The sequence below is a fragment of the Leucopleurus acutus genome (assembly GCF_964270905.1).
Source record: "Leucopleurus acutus genome assembly, chromosome: 16".
Classification (NCBI taxonomy): Eukaryota; Metazoa; Chordata; class Mammalia; order Artiodactyla; family Delphinidae; genus Leucopleurus; species Leucopleurus acutus.
Window position 1 is genome coordinate 34797966 of NC_139158.1, and position 16549 is coordinate 34814514.

The 16549-nt window shown below is 52.3% G+C and overlaps 1 protein-coding gene across 1 annotated transcript in view; it reads left to right on the plus strand.

Annotated features, from left to right (window-relative positions):
* The window catches only part of PPL (periplakin), a 43245-nt gene that overhangs the window by 13075 nt on the left and 13621 nt on the right, over nucleotides 1-16549 (plus strand). The window contains exons 2-9 of the mRNA XM_082857125.1: nucleotides 6611-6710; nucleotides 11177-11331; nucleotides 11999-12119; nucleotides 12732-12857; nucleotides 12947-12988; nucleotides 14404-14565; nucleotides 14662-14769; nucleotides 15699-15794. Of these exons, the coding sequence (XP_082713251.1) occupies nucleotides 6611-6710; nucleotides 11177-11331; nucleotides 11999-12119; nucleotides 12732-12857; nucleotides 12947-12988; nucleotides 14404-14565; nucleotides 14662-14769; nucleotides 15699-15794 (910 nt within the window). The remainder of the gene's footprint in view (nucleotides 1-6610; nucleotides 6711-11176; nucleotides 11332-11998; nucleotides 12120-12731; nucleotides 12858-12946; nucleotides 12989-14403; nucleotides 14566-14661; nucleotides 14770-15698; nucleotides 15795-16549) is intronic.

Here is a 16549-nt window from a genome sequence, read left to right on the forward strand (position 1 = left end):
AGAGTACATCCTGAGATACAAAGAGACGTCTGTTCCAGGCTGGTGCCTGTGGGCTCAGACCCAGAAAGCAACTGTTTGTCCCCGAGTGTCCTCAAACCCACCCCGGGGCTCTGAGGCAGCCCCCCGGGTGGCCTGCACCCCGTTTTCCCTCCTCTTACCAGGAGTCTCATACGCAGACCAGACCAAGTAAATGGGACCCCTTGTTGTGCCTTAGATGGGACCTGGACCCTCGCCAGACTCCAACTTCCTCAGCCCTGGAAAAGAAAACAAAGGCAGGTTCTCTGGAGAAACAGACCCAGTCTGCTGGGTGTGACCATACCTGGCTTTTGAAACCCACTCGCATCCCCTGACTGCAGACTGGGCTGGGCTGAGAGGGCTGTTTCTGGGGACAGCCTAGTCTTGGGTCCCCGTCAGCTTTTACCAGATGGGGTGTCAGGCCACAGCACCCACTGCCCTACTTGTCCGGGTGGGCATCCTGGACACACCATCACCCAGAAGCATCCATTCCTATAGGATTTTGCTGGAAAACCTGGAAATCTAGAAGGAACCTTTTTGTAGAAAACTGAGCTATGAACTTTGTTCTGCCTCCCCAGTTCCCCCCGATGCCCTCTTTCTGTTCCAGGACCCCAGGTTGCATTTAGTCGTCAGGTCTGTCATCTAACCCTTAGTCTGGTCTTTTGTGACCTTGATACTTTTGAAGAGGTCTGGTCAGGTGTTTTGTAGACCGTCCCTCAATTTGCGTTTGTCTGCTGGCTCCCAGCGATGACATGGAGGTTTTGCGTTATTGAGGAGGATTCCGAGAGAGTGCCGTGTCCTCCATGTAGACGCACCTTCTCCCTGGCATTGTTCACCTTGCCGTCCCCAGCGCTGTGAAGTTACTGATTTTTATTTTTATTTATTTTTATAAGAATTTTTTTAACATTTACTTCTATTTTAAAATTTTTATTTATTTAAAAAAATTTTATGTATTTATTTATTTATGGCTGTGTTGGGTCTTCATTGCTGCTTGCAGGCTTTCTCTAGCTGCGGCGAGCAGGGGCTACTCTTTGTTGTGGTGCACGGGCTTCAGTAGGTGTGGCACACGGGCTCTAGAGCGCAGGCTCAGTAGTTGTGGCACAACGGGCTTAGTTGCTCCGCGGCATGTGGGATCTTCCCAGACCAGGGATTGAACCCGTGTCCCCTGCATTGGCAGGTGGATTCTTAACCACTGCACCACCAGGGAAGCCCCCAAGTTACTGTTTTTTTTAGAAGGAACCTATTTTACAGGACCAGGCGCCACTGGCAAGAAGGGGTTCCCAGAAGAGAAAGGGGGTCCACAGGCAGAGCCCCATGCACAGGTCAGGGAGCAATGTAAGGGCTCAGTCTCATTTGAATGGCAAGCCCTGCAGGGAGTAAAAGTGCAATGAATAGGTGTTTCATGAATAGTCTTTGTCACCATTTATGGGGCCCCTGCGCTAGGTGATTAGAATGGATACTTGGTTTTGTTTTCTTATTTTTTATTGGAGTGTAGTTGATTTACCATGTTGTTAGTTTCTGCTGTACAGCATAAGTATTTGTTGAGTGTCTCCTGTGTGCCAGGCACTGTTTTAGGCGCTGGTAAAACCGGTGACACTCCACTCTTGAGCTTACATGATGTCTAATCTGCTTATGGGCCCCCAGAGGCTGCTCCCAACCTCCAGCTCAGTCCTTGAACCCCAAAGTGGTCTTTGAAGCTTGAGATTCTGGTGTTTCCAGAAGTGACCCTGACCCTCCCTGCCCACCTCACTTACCTAGATAGGATGTATCTTGCCCATTTGACAGATGGTAAAACCGAGGCCCAGAAATGTAAAGTACCTCCTCTAAGGTTACACAAATGGATTTGAACCCTGTCTGACTAAGGACACTGGCTGCCCACCGTGTGACCTTGGGTGGGTGCGTTTGCTTCTGAGGGCCTCAGTTTGCTCACATATGTAATGAGCAGGTGGGGCTGGATGACTTCGGATGCAACTACCAGTGCCCATGGTCACTGCCCGCAGCCCCTGTGTCCATGTTAAACTTCTGAGTAAGTAGAGGGAGGCTGGGCATGTCCCTCTCTCAGCCTGTCACTTAGAGCCGCTTCCCTGGTCCCGTCCCTTCTCTGGGTGGCTGGGGGCACCTCGGCTCTCCTGGCTCAGCCAGGAGATTTTCATCTCCGTGGGTGGGACCAGGCTCAGAAGAGGTTGCTAGGGAAGGGCTGTATCTGGGCCTCCATCAGTCGGGCGGGCTGACAGCACCCTGGTGCGGCTCATTAGCCAGATGAAAAGCTGGACCGGCCCAGCCAGTTCCCAGCCCTCTTGGGATCTGCACCCCCTCTCTGCGGGTTCCCAACCCGCCCACATTCCTCTACTCCTGGTGTGCGGCCCTGCAGCTCTCAAGAGGACACACGTTTGCTCCCATGGCCAGCTAGATGGCAGGAGGAATGCAGGACCCTTTGGGGCCACTCATTCAGGACTCCAAACCCAAAAGGCAAAAGTGCTGAGACTGTCCTCCAGAGGCCTGGATTGGAATCCCAGCTCCACCCTGCTTTCTGGCAGTGAGACTGTGGTCAAGTTATCTAATGGCTCTGTGCACTCAGAACAGTGCTACTTCAGGGGGTGGTAGGATTAATGGGCTAACTATATGTGATTTGCTTAGCACCAGCCGGGCACGTGGTCATCCCTCTGTGAGTGTTTAACGAGCATCTTCCAGGCAGCTGGGCATAACCCGGAGCTGGCCCAGCCTCCATGGAAAACAGGATAAAAAGGCAGGGACCACTCAAGGTGGTGAGGGAAGAAGAAACAAACCCCTATCACTTACAAATGTTTTCGATAACAGCTTTATTGAGATATAACTCACATATCATATAATTCACTCATTTAAAATGTACAATTCAGCGGTTCTGAGTATATTCACAGAATTATACAACCATCACCATAATCAATTTTAGAGCATTTCATCACCTTAAAAAGAAACCCACACCCTTTAGCACTTGCTCTCCTTCCTCCCCATCCCAGCCCCTCGCGACTACTACTCTACTTTCTGCTTCGAGGAATCTAGCTATTCTAGACATTTCATATAAGTGGATCTTTTGTGACTGTTTGTATCTGGCTTCTTTCACTTAGCCTAATGGTTTCCAGGTTTCTCCATACCGTAGCCTGTATTAGCGTTTCATTCCTTTTTTGGTTCAGCTGTATTCCGTTGTATGGATATCCTGCATTTCATTTATCTATTCATTAGTTGAACATTTGTGTTATTTCCACTTTCTGCCTATTGTGAATAGTGCTGCTATGAACATTTGTGTACAAGTTTTTGTGTGGACCTATGTTTTCATTTCTCTTGATATCTATCAAGTAAAATTGCTGGTTTCCTCACCTGTAAAGGGGCACACAAACCTCCCCCAGGGGCTTAGGGTGAGGATGCTGTGAACGTGTCTGATGTCTGGTGAAGCGTGTGCCCTAAGTGTCCGATTACCATGGTGACTCTGTGGTCATCCCCAGTCAACAGATGGAGAGACTGAGGCGCCTCGAGGGTAAGGTGCTTACCTGGGATGGTCCAAGCAGCAAGTGGTCCAACAGGACTTGGAACCCATGCCTGTCTGACCACAGCTCCCACTGAGCTGTCCTTTGTTCTCCACCAGGAGCACCAGGTCCCTGGGGCTGGCTGTCCCCCCCACCCCCACCCTGTGTCCCCTTCCAGTGCTGGGCTTCAGCTGGAGTAATGGGCTGGCCAGGGTGGGGTCCAGGAGGCACTTTCCTCGAACCTGCCCAAGCCAGTGAAGGGGCTGGTTGAGAGCTGGCCCCATGCCCGGAGGTGGAGCTGCGTTGGACCTGACAGGGATGAGGCCTCCACCTAACCTACACTGCAGGTTCCCAGTGGTGGCCCCAACTGTCATGGGTTAAATATTGGGTTGAGACTCAACACGTTTGAGCGCTGAGGCCAGGCTGGGGTCAGTGGCTGGGGTAGTGCTGAGGGCAGAAGTGCAGCCAGGGTGGGGGGCAGTGGGGGTCAGCCCATGACCTGGCAGCCTTATCCCTCCTTACCCAGATCCTCCACCCACAGTCCCCTCTTCTGAGCCTTCCTGGATGCTCCACTGAATACCAGCTTTCTCCACTGCAGGACTTCTCAGAGCCTTTACTGGCTCCTGAACTTATTGAGGAGCTGGGTTTTCCTAACTGCCTAGACTGACAAAGCCTTCATTCCAGGAGTGATTTACAGGACTGGGGTTCCTGGAGCCCCACTTTGGGAAAGGCTGCCTCCTTGGTTGACTTTGCAGAGAGTGTGGCCTGGGTCTTATTCCCTAAGACCCTCCCCTCTTCCCCCTAGTTCCTGTGTGTCCAGACCTGGCACAGAGCAGGCCCTCAGGCAAGGTTTGGGACGTGGCTGGACAGACTCACAGCTCCTGTTTGTATGCCTGTTTCCACCCCCCTCCAGCTTCCCCCCATGCCAGCAGTACCTGTGGTGTTGGACCTCAAACCCTGGAGGGTATCAGGGTCCCCTGGGGAACCTGTAAAAACAGTAGCAATAATAATATAGCTTCCTGGGTCCAGCTCTGGAGATCCAGATTCAGAGGCTCTGGGTTAGTGCCTGGGAATCTGAATGTTTCGTGCCACAATATGTGGGTCCCAGGCCTTGATTTGAGGAATTCCACTCTGAAGAGCTGGCTGCCCGCTCTGCTTGACGGTCAAGAGCCCTGCCCTGGCCCACCCCAAGGGACACACCCAGGACCTGCCTCTTTTATGGCCTTTCTTCATCGGAGCCTTCTGCCCACAAACCCCAACTCCTCTTCATCCTTCAGCCACCACCACCTCCTCTAGGAAGCCTTCACTGACCATCCCCATTCCTACCAAGCTAGTCAGGAGGCTTGCCTGGTCATGCCTGCCTCAGTCTCGTGACTATTTCTATAAATGCTGATTTCCTCCCAGTCTGGGGGTGGCTGTGCCTGTGTGCATTACTGGGCCTGGCACATAGTAAGTGCTTGAGTGTGGGCAGAATGATGCTTCTGGGTGCTTAGCTTCTCAGGCCGAACTGTTGAGCCAGTATAAAAGGTCTCTGATGGAGATTAGAGGACTAATCTAATCTAAGTACTAATCTTGACCATTGCTGGCCAGCTGGCTGGCTGGCTGTGTGACATTAACCAAGTTGCTTTCCCTCTCTGGTCTTTGTTCCTTCCTTTGTTTAAAGAAAACAAAGTCGGAGGTGGATCAGTAAGGCTCCTTAACGACTATAATCATGAACTTTGAACCTTTGTGAGATTTATTGGGTGCCCAGCCCTTTGCCTGCATAACCTCACTCCCATCCCTAACACCCCACTGGGAAAGGTCCATCTGACAGCGGGAAGCAGAGGTACAGAGAGGGACAGCAGCTTGGCCAAGTCGCACAGCGAGAACCCACATCTGAGTCCAAAGCCAAGGTCTTCACTCCCACAGTAGTGTTTGCCAGAGTGGTGTGTGGTGTGATTTCGGGGGGGGCAGACAGATGTGACAGGAGGAAACACAGAAACACCAAGTGAGAAAGCCGTTCTGATTTCAGGTCTCTCTCACATGCTCTGAGAACACCCAGGAGGTCTCAGCCTGGTGCCAGCACAGCTCTAACTTGGCTGCAGTATGTGCCAAGCTCTGCTTTTAAGCAGGTGAGGGCAAGGCTCAGTTTCAATGTGTGCAGGCGGCCTAGTGTCAGGCTAGAACTTAATGCCATCCTTTTATTTCTGTGGAATTTATTTTGGTGGTTACCTCCATTGATGGCAAGGACTTCTGGTTTTATGTTTGCAATGGGAAGAGCAATTTCCTTTTTTTAGTAAATTTATTTAAATATAAAGAGTGAGTAGATTAAGTGTCAGGTAGCTAATAATGCTGCTTACACAAAAACTTGTACCTGAATGTTCATAGCAGCCTGATCCGTAATGACCAATAGGTGGAAACAACCCAAATGTCTATCAGTGGATGACTGGATATGTAAAATGTGAGATATTCAAGCTGTGGAGTATTATGCAGCCATAAAAAGGAATGAAGCACTGACACATGCTATAACATGGATGACCCTCAAAAATATTGTTAAGTGAAAGAAGTTAGACATGAAAGGCCTCGCTCGTATTGTAGGATTCCACTTCTATGAAATGTCCGGAGTAGGCAAATCCATAGAGACAGAAAGTGGATTCGTGGTCGCCAGGGGCCGTAGGGCGGGATGGTGAGGAGTGAGCACTAAAGGATGCGGGGTTTCTTTTTGGGGGTGATGAAAACATTCTGGAATTACATAGTGATGATGGTTATACAACCTTGTGAATACACTAAAAACCACTGAATTATACACTTTAAAAGGGTGAATTTTACATCTCAGTAAAAAATGTGGAAAAAAAGGGTAAGTGTGCTCTACCAGCATGGTAAAACAGAAGCGTTAGAGCGATGGCCAGAGCGAGGGCTGATTCCCTGCCAGGTGCTGCCTCCTTTCTGGGCCTTTAGTGACGTTGCCCTGGGGGGACAGCCAAGCTCCATCTGAGGCTCACTGGACAGCTTCTGCTCCAAGCCTGGGGCTGGGGACAGCCTGGGAGGCTGGGTGCTGGTGGGGACCCGGCCCTTGCCCTCTGGCCCTCGGCCTACCTCCCTTCTTCCGCCTGCAGCGTCTCTAACAAGGAGCTGTCAGAGCTGATCAAGCAGCTGCAGAAGAATGCCGACCAGATGGAGAGGAACATCGTGGACACGGAGGCCAAGCTGCAGAGCGTGAGTGCCCCATCTCCCACCCTGGTGCCCCCTGTGCCACCAGCCCTGCTCAGGACCAGGGGTTTGTCTGACCCCGTGGTTCTCACCTGGGCGTGATTCTGCCCCCAGGGGACATGTGGTCACATCTGGAGACATTTTTAGCCGTCACAACTTGGGGAATGCAGTGGGCGGGTATCTAGTGGTGGAGTCCGGAGATGCTGCTATACACCCTACAGTGCACAGAACGGCCCCGTACACGGAATGATCCAGCCGCAAATGTCAAAGTGCCCAGGTGGAGATGCACTGAAGAGGAACCTCCTTATTGCTGGTAGTACCAGCTCCTCCACCCCGGGTGCAAAGTTGCTGCAGCTTATGGGCCCCATCTGGAGGAGAACCACAGACTCAGGATCCAGGCTCTGGTTAGGATCCCAGCTTTGCCACTTACTGTGTGACCTTGAGCAAGTCACCTTACCTCTCTGTTCATGCGATTCCCTCTGAAAGGATAAGAGCGATTGTCCCCACCTGCTGGGCTGCTGTAAAGATTCGATGAGATTATGCAGCTGCAGTGCAGGGTTCACTATTATTATCAACATCATCATCCTTACTTCTCCTACCATTGCCACTACTCAGATGCAGGCTGGGCAGATCACTTTCCCTCTCTGTGCCTCAGTTTCCTCTCCTATAACATGGGGATAACAACCGACCTGAGCCCAAAGGTTCTCCTGGGGATCCTGCACCGTGGGCCACACTGGAGCCGTGCTCACTCCTGTGAGCTGCTAAGATGACCCCCTCTTCTCTGAACCCTCCACAGCCAGTGCAGTTGAGTTTATATGTTTTTTTTGTAGCTGGAGAAACTGAGGTTCAGAGAGGGCCAGGGCGGACTATGTCAGTGACAGAGCTGACCCCAGAGGCATCCCACAGGTGGGGTTGCCAGATTTAGCAAATAAAAATATAGGGTATCCAGTTAAGTTTGAATTTTAGAACACAAATATTTTTTTTTGTATAATTATATCCCATGTACTACTTGGGATATAATAATATTATAAAATCATCCGTTGTTTATCTGAAATTTGAATTTAACTGGCGTCTGTATTTCATCTGCATTCCAGGCATGACTAAGACGAGGGTCCAGAGGAGTGGGTGGCTAAGGGTGGACAGGTCACGAGAGAGGTCAAGGTCCGGCCGGCCCCACTGCTGTCCCCAGGCCCAGACGTGGCTGCCACTCCTCTGAGAGCCAAGGGATCCACCCACCTGAGGGCCAGTCCCCCTGAGACCGGAGGGACAAGGGTGGGCTGGGGATGGCACAGCTGGGGGTGAGAAGTGGGGGCATGGGGAGAGTGGGGCAGGAAAGGCAAGAGGGCCCCCCTCCCTCAGGGTCCCCCCTCCTCTCTCTCATTCCTTTCCTGACTCCACCTCCCACTTTTCTTTCCGGCCTCAGCCGGCCCTGCCAGCATCCTTCCCTCTGGCCATGCCCTTGCCCTGGTACCCAGCCCCTTTGGCAGTTTTTTTGTCCCCTCTCTTGTGACTGCCATGGTGGCGTGTGCTTTCCTAAATGAAAACAGCTTTTTGGAGTGTGTCCTTTTTTCCTCCTAATAAAAGTAATATGTGTTCGTTACAAACATTTCAGGACCGATAAACAAGTATAACGAAGCAAATTAAGATGGCGTATGATTCCACCACCAGAGAGAACGATCATCCGTTAACCTTCTGGTGTCTCTGTGACCTTTTCTTGTGTGTGTGAATAGCGTCCAGCTCTCTCATTGTATTTGCTTAGAGTAGTGACTCAAAGTAACAAGGATGTTTTAGGGAGATAATTTTGAACTATTTTCTTTTCATTCAAATGAACAAACTTAGGAAAAGAAACCACGCTTTGAAGACTGCATGGGATAATCTTTCTGTCTTTTCTCTTCCTTCCTTCCTTCCTTTTTTCGGAAGAAAACATCATTATTAATTTTACTACCCAAACGTTCTCTTGAACTTTCCTATTTTTTTATGGAAGTGAGATTCACATAAGATATAATTAACCACTTAAAGTGTACAATTCCGTGGCATTTTGTACATTTACGATGTTGTGCAACCACTGCCTCTATCTGGTTCCAAGGCACTTTCATCGCCCCAAAGGGAAACTCCACGCCCGTCAGCAGTCATTCCCCATCCCCTCCCCACAGCCCCTGACAACCGCTAATCTGCTTTCCATCTCTTTGGATATACTTATTCTGGATATTTCATATAAACAGAATCATACAGCATGTGACCTTTTGTGTCGATCCCAATTTTTAAATGCCAGAAAAGTTGGAAGCATTGGAGAACATCCACATCCTCACCGCATCTCCTGGATTTGCTGTATCCCTCATCTGTCCATCAGTGTGTGTGTCATTTACAAGATATGTCAGTCCCTATGGTTTTTTTTTTTTTTTACTTTAAAAAACTTCTCTATGGAAAGTGTCCAAGTTTTAAGAGCTCACCCTTGTGAGTTTTTGCATCAGTAGGTACCCATGAAACCGTTACTCAGGTCAAGATAGAGGAATTTCCCAAAAGGTCCCAAGGGACCTTCCCAATCAATCCCCCAGAGGTAACCACTGTGCTGACCTCTGTTCCCATTGATCAGTCTTGTCCAACTGTTGACTGTTGAACACCCACATGGCATATCTTCCCACTAGATGTTCTTTATTGTCTCGGCTGGAGAGGGCTTGCGTTCCCACACAGCACCTGCACCTGTGTGAAATAGGAAATGATTAATTTACTTCCTCCTTTTGCAAAATTAATCTTTGACACTATAACTGCCCAGCAGAGCTTCAGATCGGCTGGTGATGGTGGAGCTGATAAAATTCCACCCAAGCCAAGAACCATGACATTTTGTTGCAACTTTTTAACTCGCCAGACCCACCCATGGTGGGGTGATGGCCCAGCGCCATTGGACTTCTGCCACGTGGACCTCACCCCCCCAAGCCCCTCAGGGCACTGGGCCCACTTGCTGCTCAGCCCTCCCGGCCCAGGAAAGACCTGGAAGAACGGGCTGGATACCTTCTCTTCCTCCGAGAGGAAGTTGAGTCATTTGACACCGTACCAGGCACCACATCACTTCTGTTCACTTCTTTTTCCTTTTGCCATTTCTTCCTTTTTCTTTTTCAACATCTTTATTGAGGCATGTTTTACAGATCAGAAAAATGCACCCCCTTTAAACGTACAGTGCAATGGTTTCTAGTAACATCACCAAGTGGTGCAGTCATTTCTGTAGATTGGTTTCGGAACTTTTTTCATCCCTTCATAAGATCTCCTGTGTCCATTGACTGCAGATCCCACTCCCATCCGGCCCTTGGCAGCCACTCATCTACTTTCTGCCTGTGAATTAGCCGACTCGGGGCAGTGTCCGTAAATCGGTCCCGTGCAGTGTGGCCTTCCGTGTCTGGCTCCTCTCACTTGCATGGTTTTGAGGCTCGTCCCTGACAAGCCCGCATCTGTGCTCCCACCTTCTCGCTGCCAAGGGAGAGTCCTTGGGTCACTTGGATACCTCTTCTGGAGCAGGGGTTTCTCTTACTCCCATTGCAGAGATGGGGACGCCGAGACCCAGCAAGGGGAGGGGACTGGCCTCGCAAGTCCCCCATGTGACCCCCGTCCAGTCTCTGGACCCCCAGTCCAGTCTCTGACTCATCCCCCCTGGGCCTGGGGTCCCCCGGGCCTGGCACAGTGCCCAGCCATGCTCCCTGAAAGTCCACTAAGTGGATTAATGGACTGTGTTTAGAAACCTGCTGTACCCGCTGCTCATTCATTGTTCTTCCGTAAATAAGCAGAGACCCTGGACTCATCAGCGACTTATCCATTGTACCTCCCAGATGCCCACCCACTTTGTTCATTCTCGCCATTTCACTGGTGACACCCCAGCGTGGGCCACCCTCAGCTCTCACCCAGGCCCTGTCACAACCCCTGACTGTGCTCCCAGCTTGTACCCTGTTCCCTGCAGAGCCCCTGGAGGAATTGCCTTTAAGGATAGGTGGGGCCCCGTCTCCCACTTCCTCCCCCGTCCCTCCTTCCAGCCTCAATCACAGCCATCCTTTCCTCCCACAGGACCTTTGCACAGACTATTCCCTCTGCCTAGAACACTCTTCCCTTTCTTCCTTCCTTCTTAGCCTGTGTCACCACCTCAGAGGGGCCTCACTGACCCCCAGAGCTCAAGCAGGTCCCCCATGTTCCACCTCTGCTGTGTTTCCTTGGTAAACACCAACTTGTAGGAACTTGCAGTCACCTTTGTGAGGTTTATCTATGACTTGCCTTTCTGGGGGTCTTCCTCTCCCCTGGGCTGGGCGGGGGCCATGTCTCTTTGTGCACAGCTGTGTCCCGAGCCGGCCACAGCAGGCACTTGAGCAGAGGCTGGGCAGGGCTGGGGGAAGCCATCGCTCGCCCCTCTCCTCCCATCCCTCCCATCCCAGCTGTGCCCACTGAGTCCCTGCCCACTCTCTCTCCCCGCCCCTTTCTTGTGACTCTCACAGGACCTGGCCCGGCTGCAGGAGGGCCGGCAGCCGGAGCACCGGGACTCAGCCCTGCAGAAGGTTTCAGACTCAGAGAAGCTGCTGTATGTGCTGGAGGCAGACGCGGCCATCGCCAAGCACATGAAGCACCCCCAGGCGGACATGATCACCGAGGAGTAGGTCCCCTCCGCTTCGGGTCCTGAGGGACCTGCTCGGGACCAGGGCAGGGGGGCTGCAGCCACTCAGCATTCAGGAACCTGAGTTGGGGTTTGTTGAGGGTTAACTGGATGCCAGCACGAGCCAAACACTTTATGTTATCCTCACAACAACCCATTTTGCAGTTGGGGAAACTGAGGCTCGGAGCGCTGGTGTCTCTCTCCTGTCCTGGTCAGAGTGTGACTACAGCCCCCTGACCTCCAAGCTTGCGAACACATTCTCTCCTGCCTAATGCCCAGCTGGCTTCCTGAGCGCCTGGCTCTGGCCTCAGCTTAGATGTGGACAAAGCACTCTCACTGTCATGGCCCCCACCACCCTGTAGCCCTGCTGGATGGTGGGCTCCAGAGAGCAGCAGATCTGCCTGTTTCTTCTGGAACCTCCTGTGGGTCTGGGTGCACAGTAGGGCTCTCAGGAAACATTGGTGGGGGAAGGTAGAATGAAGGAAAGTGGACAGGAGCAGGGTGGGAGTGATTGCCTGGACCCAAGCCCACAGTCACCCTGTCCTACCAGGCCACTGAGCAGAAAGCTAAGGCCAGGGGCTGGGGTGGGAGGCCGCCCCCCTCGTGGCATATGGCAGTGCACCCACCAACCAGCCCCGTAACCAGGGTGGCCACTCTCCCCACTTAGCATCTGTCAGCTGAAGGAGCGTGTGACCAGCCTCCGCGGGAAACACAAGCAGGTCTACAACCTGGCAGTGAAGGAGGTGGACCCGCAGGTCAACTGGGAGGCGCTGGTGGAGGAAAAGCTGGTATGGCCTGGGGTTCAGCTGGGGTGGGGCTGTGTGTGGGCCGGGGGGACCCCTACCATTGAATGGGCACCACAGTCTTGTCAGGGAGGGAGTTGTGTTCCCGGTGTTTCCTGATGTTTGTGTCAATGAGATGAGCAAGGCTCAGAGAGGTGCAGTGCCTAGCTCAGGGTCACACAGCAGAAGTGGTGGAGATTGGGACCCTCCCGGGCTCATTGGAGTCCTGGCAGGCTGGGGGCAGTGGCCAGATTTCTGGCCGGCCACTGCCCTGCCTTTGCCCTCATCAGCCCATCTCCACCATGGAGAACCCCGGGCACTGGGTGACCCCAAACAAGTGACTCCCCCGGCCGAGCCTCTGTTTCCCCATCTGTGAAATGGAAACAGTAACCGTGAGGGCCTCTGAGTTTGCTGTGAGATTAAATGAGATAGGATGTGACAGCCTCTCTCTGCATCCCTCCGGGGCCACTTCACTCACTCCTTGGCCGGCACCGTGAGGAGGAGAGCCGAGGCTCCCAGGGTATGGGGTACTGGGTGGGCTGCCAGTACTGGGTGGGCTGTGAGTCCTGAATCCCTGGCCCACCCTCATGCATGTTGTCCCTCTGCCCGCCCGGCCAGGACAAGCTGAGCAGCCAGAGCTTCGGGTCGGACCTGCCGCTGGTGGACCACCAGGTGGAGCAGCACAACATCTTCCACAATGAAGTCAAGGCCATCAGGCCCCACCTGACCAAGGACGGGGGCAAGGTATGTGCACAGGGGTGGGGGGGGCCCCGGGGAGGAGGGGCTCCCACCTGCACTCCCGCCCTAACCCATGCCCTCGGCTCCGTCCTCAGGAGCAGAACAGTGAACTCCAGGCCAAGTACCAGAAACTGCTGGTGAGACGCCCCCGGGAACGGGATGGGAGGGGCTGGGAAGCCGGGCCATGGGGACAGAAGTGTGTGCAGTAAACACTTCAAACAGGACGGAGGGGGATGAAGTGGGAAGAGGCAGTACCCCAAGCCCCTACCTGAGAGGCACCCCTGTTTGCCCTGTGCTCGTGGAAAACCCCAAGAGACCCCATGGATACAGTTCATCTTACTATTTGCTTCTTAATTCTTTATTGAGCACCTACTGTGTGCCAGATACAATGCCACCTGCTTAATAAACGGAAGTTTTTCTATTTCCTTTTTCAAAACCTTTAAAGAATGTCTTCTCTTTTAAATTTTTAATTAATTTATTAATTTATTTTTATTGGCTATGTTGGGTCTTCGTTTCTGTGCGAGGGCCTTCTCTAGTTGCAGCGAGCGGGGGCCACTCTTCATCGCGGTGCGCGGGCCTCTCACTATCGCGGCCTCTCTCATTGCGGAGCACAGGCTCCAGACACACAGGCTCAGTAGTTGTGGCTCACGGGCCCAGCTGCTCCACGGCATGTGGGATCTTCCCATACCAGGGCTCGAACCCGTGTCCCCTGCATTGGCAGGCAGACTCTCAACCACTGCGCCACCAGGGAAGCCCCAAGAATGTCTTCTTTTTAAAACCGCACAAGTGATACATAAATGTTGTGGACATTACAGACACTCATTATGGACGTTACAGACGCCTCAGACGTGAGAATGCAGAGGCGGTGATAGTATAGCCGGTAGGAGGCTCTGGAGCTGGGCTGCCTCCACCCCTTTTGGTGGGGAAACCTTGAGCACAAGCTGCTGAGCCTCTGGAAGCCTCCGTTTCCTCATCTGTAAAACAATCACTTCCAGTCCCTGGCTCATAGGATGCTTTGAGGATTGCATGAGTTGATGTTGGAGAAGTCCTTAGCACAGTCCTGGCACGTGGTGGGCCCCACACATGTGTTCACTACTGTTCTCATTTGCAGAGTGGAACGCAGACATCCGTCCTCCTTCCCCTCCTCCTTGCCCTGTGGTAGTTTGCTACGATCCCCCAGCACCATGACATGTTAAAGAAAAAAGTGGAAGTGTAGCTGCTGATGTTTTTTGAGCACCAGCTGTATGCCAGGGTTGGTGCCCTATGAGATCAGTGCTGTTGTTATTCCCATTTTGCAGACGAGTAAACTAACGTTCCACAAATATGTCAATTCTGTGAGGGTTTTGTGTGTTTTGCTCACTGCTGTATCCGCAGGGCATGGAGCCGTGCCCAGCACTTAGTAGATTCTCAGAAAACATTTGCTGAACGAATGAAGGGGTTTCGGAGGGTGGGAGGCGGTCAGGTGACTTATCCAAGGGAGTGCAGTGGAGCAGGAGGCGTGGAGGGAGGCTGTTGCCGGCAAGGCCACAGCCCTGTCCTTGCCCGCCCACAGGCGGCGTCTCAGGCACGGCAGCAGCACCTGAGCTCGCTGCAGGACTACATGCAGCGCTGCACCAATGAGCTGTACTGGCTGGACCAGCAGGCCCAGAGTCGTATGCAGTACGACTGGAGCGACTGCAACCTCGACTACCCCAGCCGCCGGCGCCAGTACGAGGTGGGCACTAGGCTCTGGGGGTGCGGGCCAGGGGGCTGGGAAGGAGCACGGGACTGCCTGGCTGGTCAATGAGCCCCTCCACTGCCCCTGCTGCAGAATTTCATCAACCGGAACCTGGAGGCCAAAGAGGAGAGAATTAACAAGCTGCACAGTGAGGGTGACCAGCTGCTTGCCGCCAAGCACCCCGGAAGGAAATCCATTGAGGTACGTGAGCCCCAGGAAGGGACGCCTCCTCCAGCCTGCCCTCCGGGTGGCCTCTGCTCTGGGCCACCTACACTCAGGCAGGCCCCAAGGTGGGTGTCCTGTGTCCATCTGTCTGTCTCCATTTTGCTGCCTCCTCTTGCTCTGTCTGACCCTGAGTCCTCTCCTTATCTCAATGCCCTGCCCTCAGTCCCTGGACTTCTGAAGCCCATGTGGTGCCCGTATTAGTTTCCTATTGCTGCTGTAACAAATGACCACAAACTGGGTGGCTTTAAACGAAGGAAAGTTATTCTCTCATAGTTTTGAAGGCCAGAAATTCGAAATCAAGGTTTTGGCAGGCTTGTTTCCTCTAGGTCTCTAGGGGAGAATCCTTCCTCATCTCTCCTTGCTTCTGGTAGTTGCTGGCAACCCTTGGCATTCCTTGGTTTGGGGCTGCATCACTCCTGTATCTGCCTCTGTGTCGTCACATGGCCTTCTCACCTGTGTGTCATCTCCTCTTCTTATGAGGACACCAGTCATTGGATTTCAGGCCCACCTTAAATCCAGGATGATTTCATCTTGAGATCCTTAACCAATTACATCTGCAAAGACCCTATTTCCAAATAAAGTCACATTCTGAGCTCTGGTGGACTTGAATTTGGGGAGTACCTCTGTGAGATTTTTTAAAAAGCACCACTTTGGGCAGACACAGCCCCTACTTGTCCCTTGTGCAGTGTACAACCTGAGCACCCATACACAGCAGCCCTGCTTGGCACCTCAACACGTTCCCCTCACTCCTCCTCCCACCCCTGGGCGGGAGGTGGCTGGGAGCCACACACACGCAGAGGCCAGATACCTCCTCCTCTATCCTTTCCTGGTCTGGAATCCTGCCATCCCTCCCTTTGTGTCCCCGGTGCTTGGCCAGCAGCAATCTGCCTCCTTTCTCCTGGCAGGCTCACATGGAGGCTGTGCATGCAGATTGGAAGGAGTACCTGAACCTGCTCATCTGTGAGGAGAGCCATCTGAAGTACATGGAAGACTACCACCAGGTACCTGCCAGCCCAGGGCCCCATTGGTGGGAGCACCCAGTGCCTGCTTGGCTCACTCATGGCCTCAGTGCTACTTCCTCCAAGAGCCTTGCAGGGCTGCCTGCCCAGGCCTCCCAGTACTTACACTTCTGATGACGTGGGCGTGCCCCAAGCTTGCTGGGCCCTTGTCTGCCTTCCCTGGGGGCTGGGTCTGGAGAGTCTGACTCACCAGGATAGTGTAGGCACAGGAGTAGGTGTGTGGAGTTTTAATTTTGGTAAAAAATATACAATATGAAATTTGCCATTTTAGGCATTTTTAAGTGTACAATCCAGTGCATTCATTACATTCACAATGTTGTGCAACCATTGCCACTGTCTTTCCAAAACTTTTTCATCACCCCAAATAGGAATTCTGTACCTAGTGAACAATCACTCCCCATTCCAACCCCTGGTAACCTCTCATCTACTTTCTGTCTCTTTGTTCATAGAAGTGGAATCACATGATATGTGGCCTTTTGTATCTGGCTCTTTCACTGAACATAATGTTTTCAAGGTTCATCATGTTGTAGCATGAACCAGAATTTCATTCCTTTTCGTGGCTGAATAATATTCCATTGTATGCATGGACCACGTTGTGTTTATCCATTTACCTGTTGATGGATGCTGCATTGTTTCCACAGGAATGTGTTTTTAACAAGAGAGCTGCACGTGATTCTTATGAGTAGGTGATTTGGGGACACTTGAACTCAGATGATACTATTGTAACTAACTCCTGG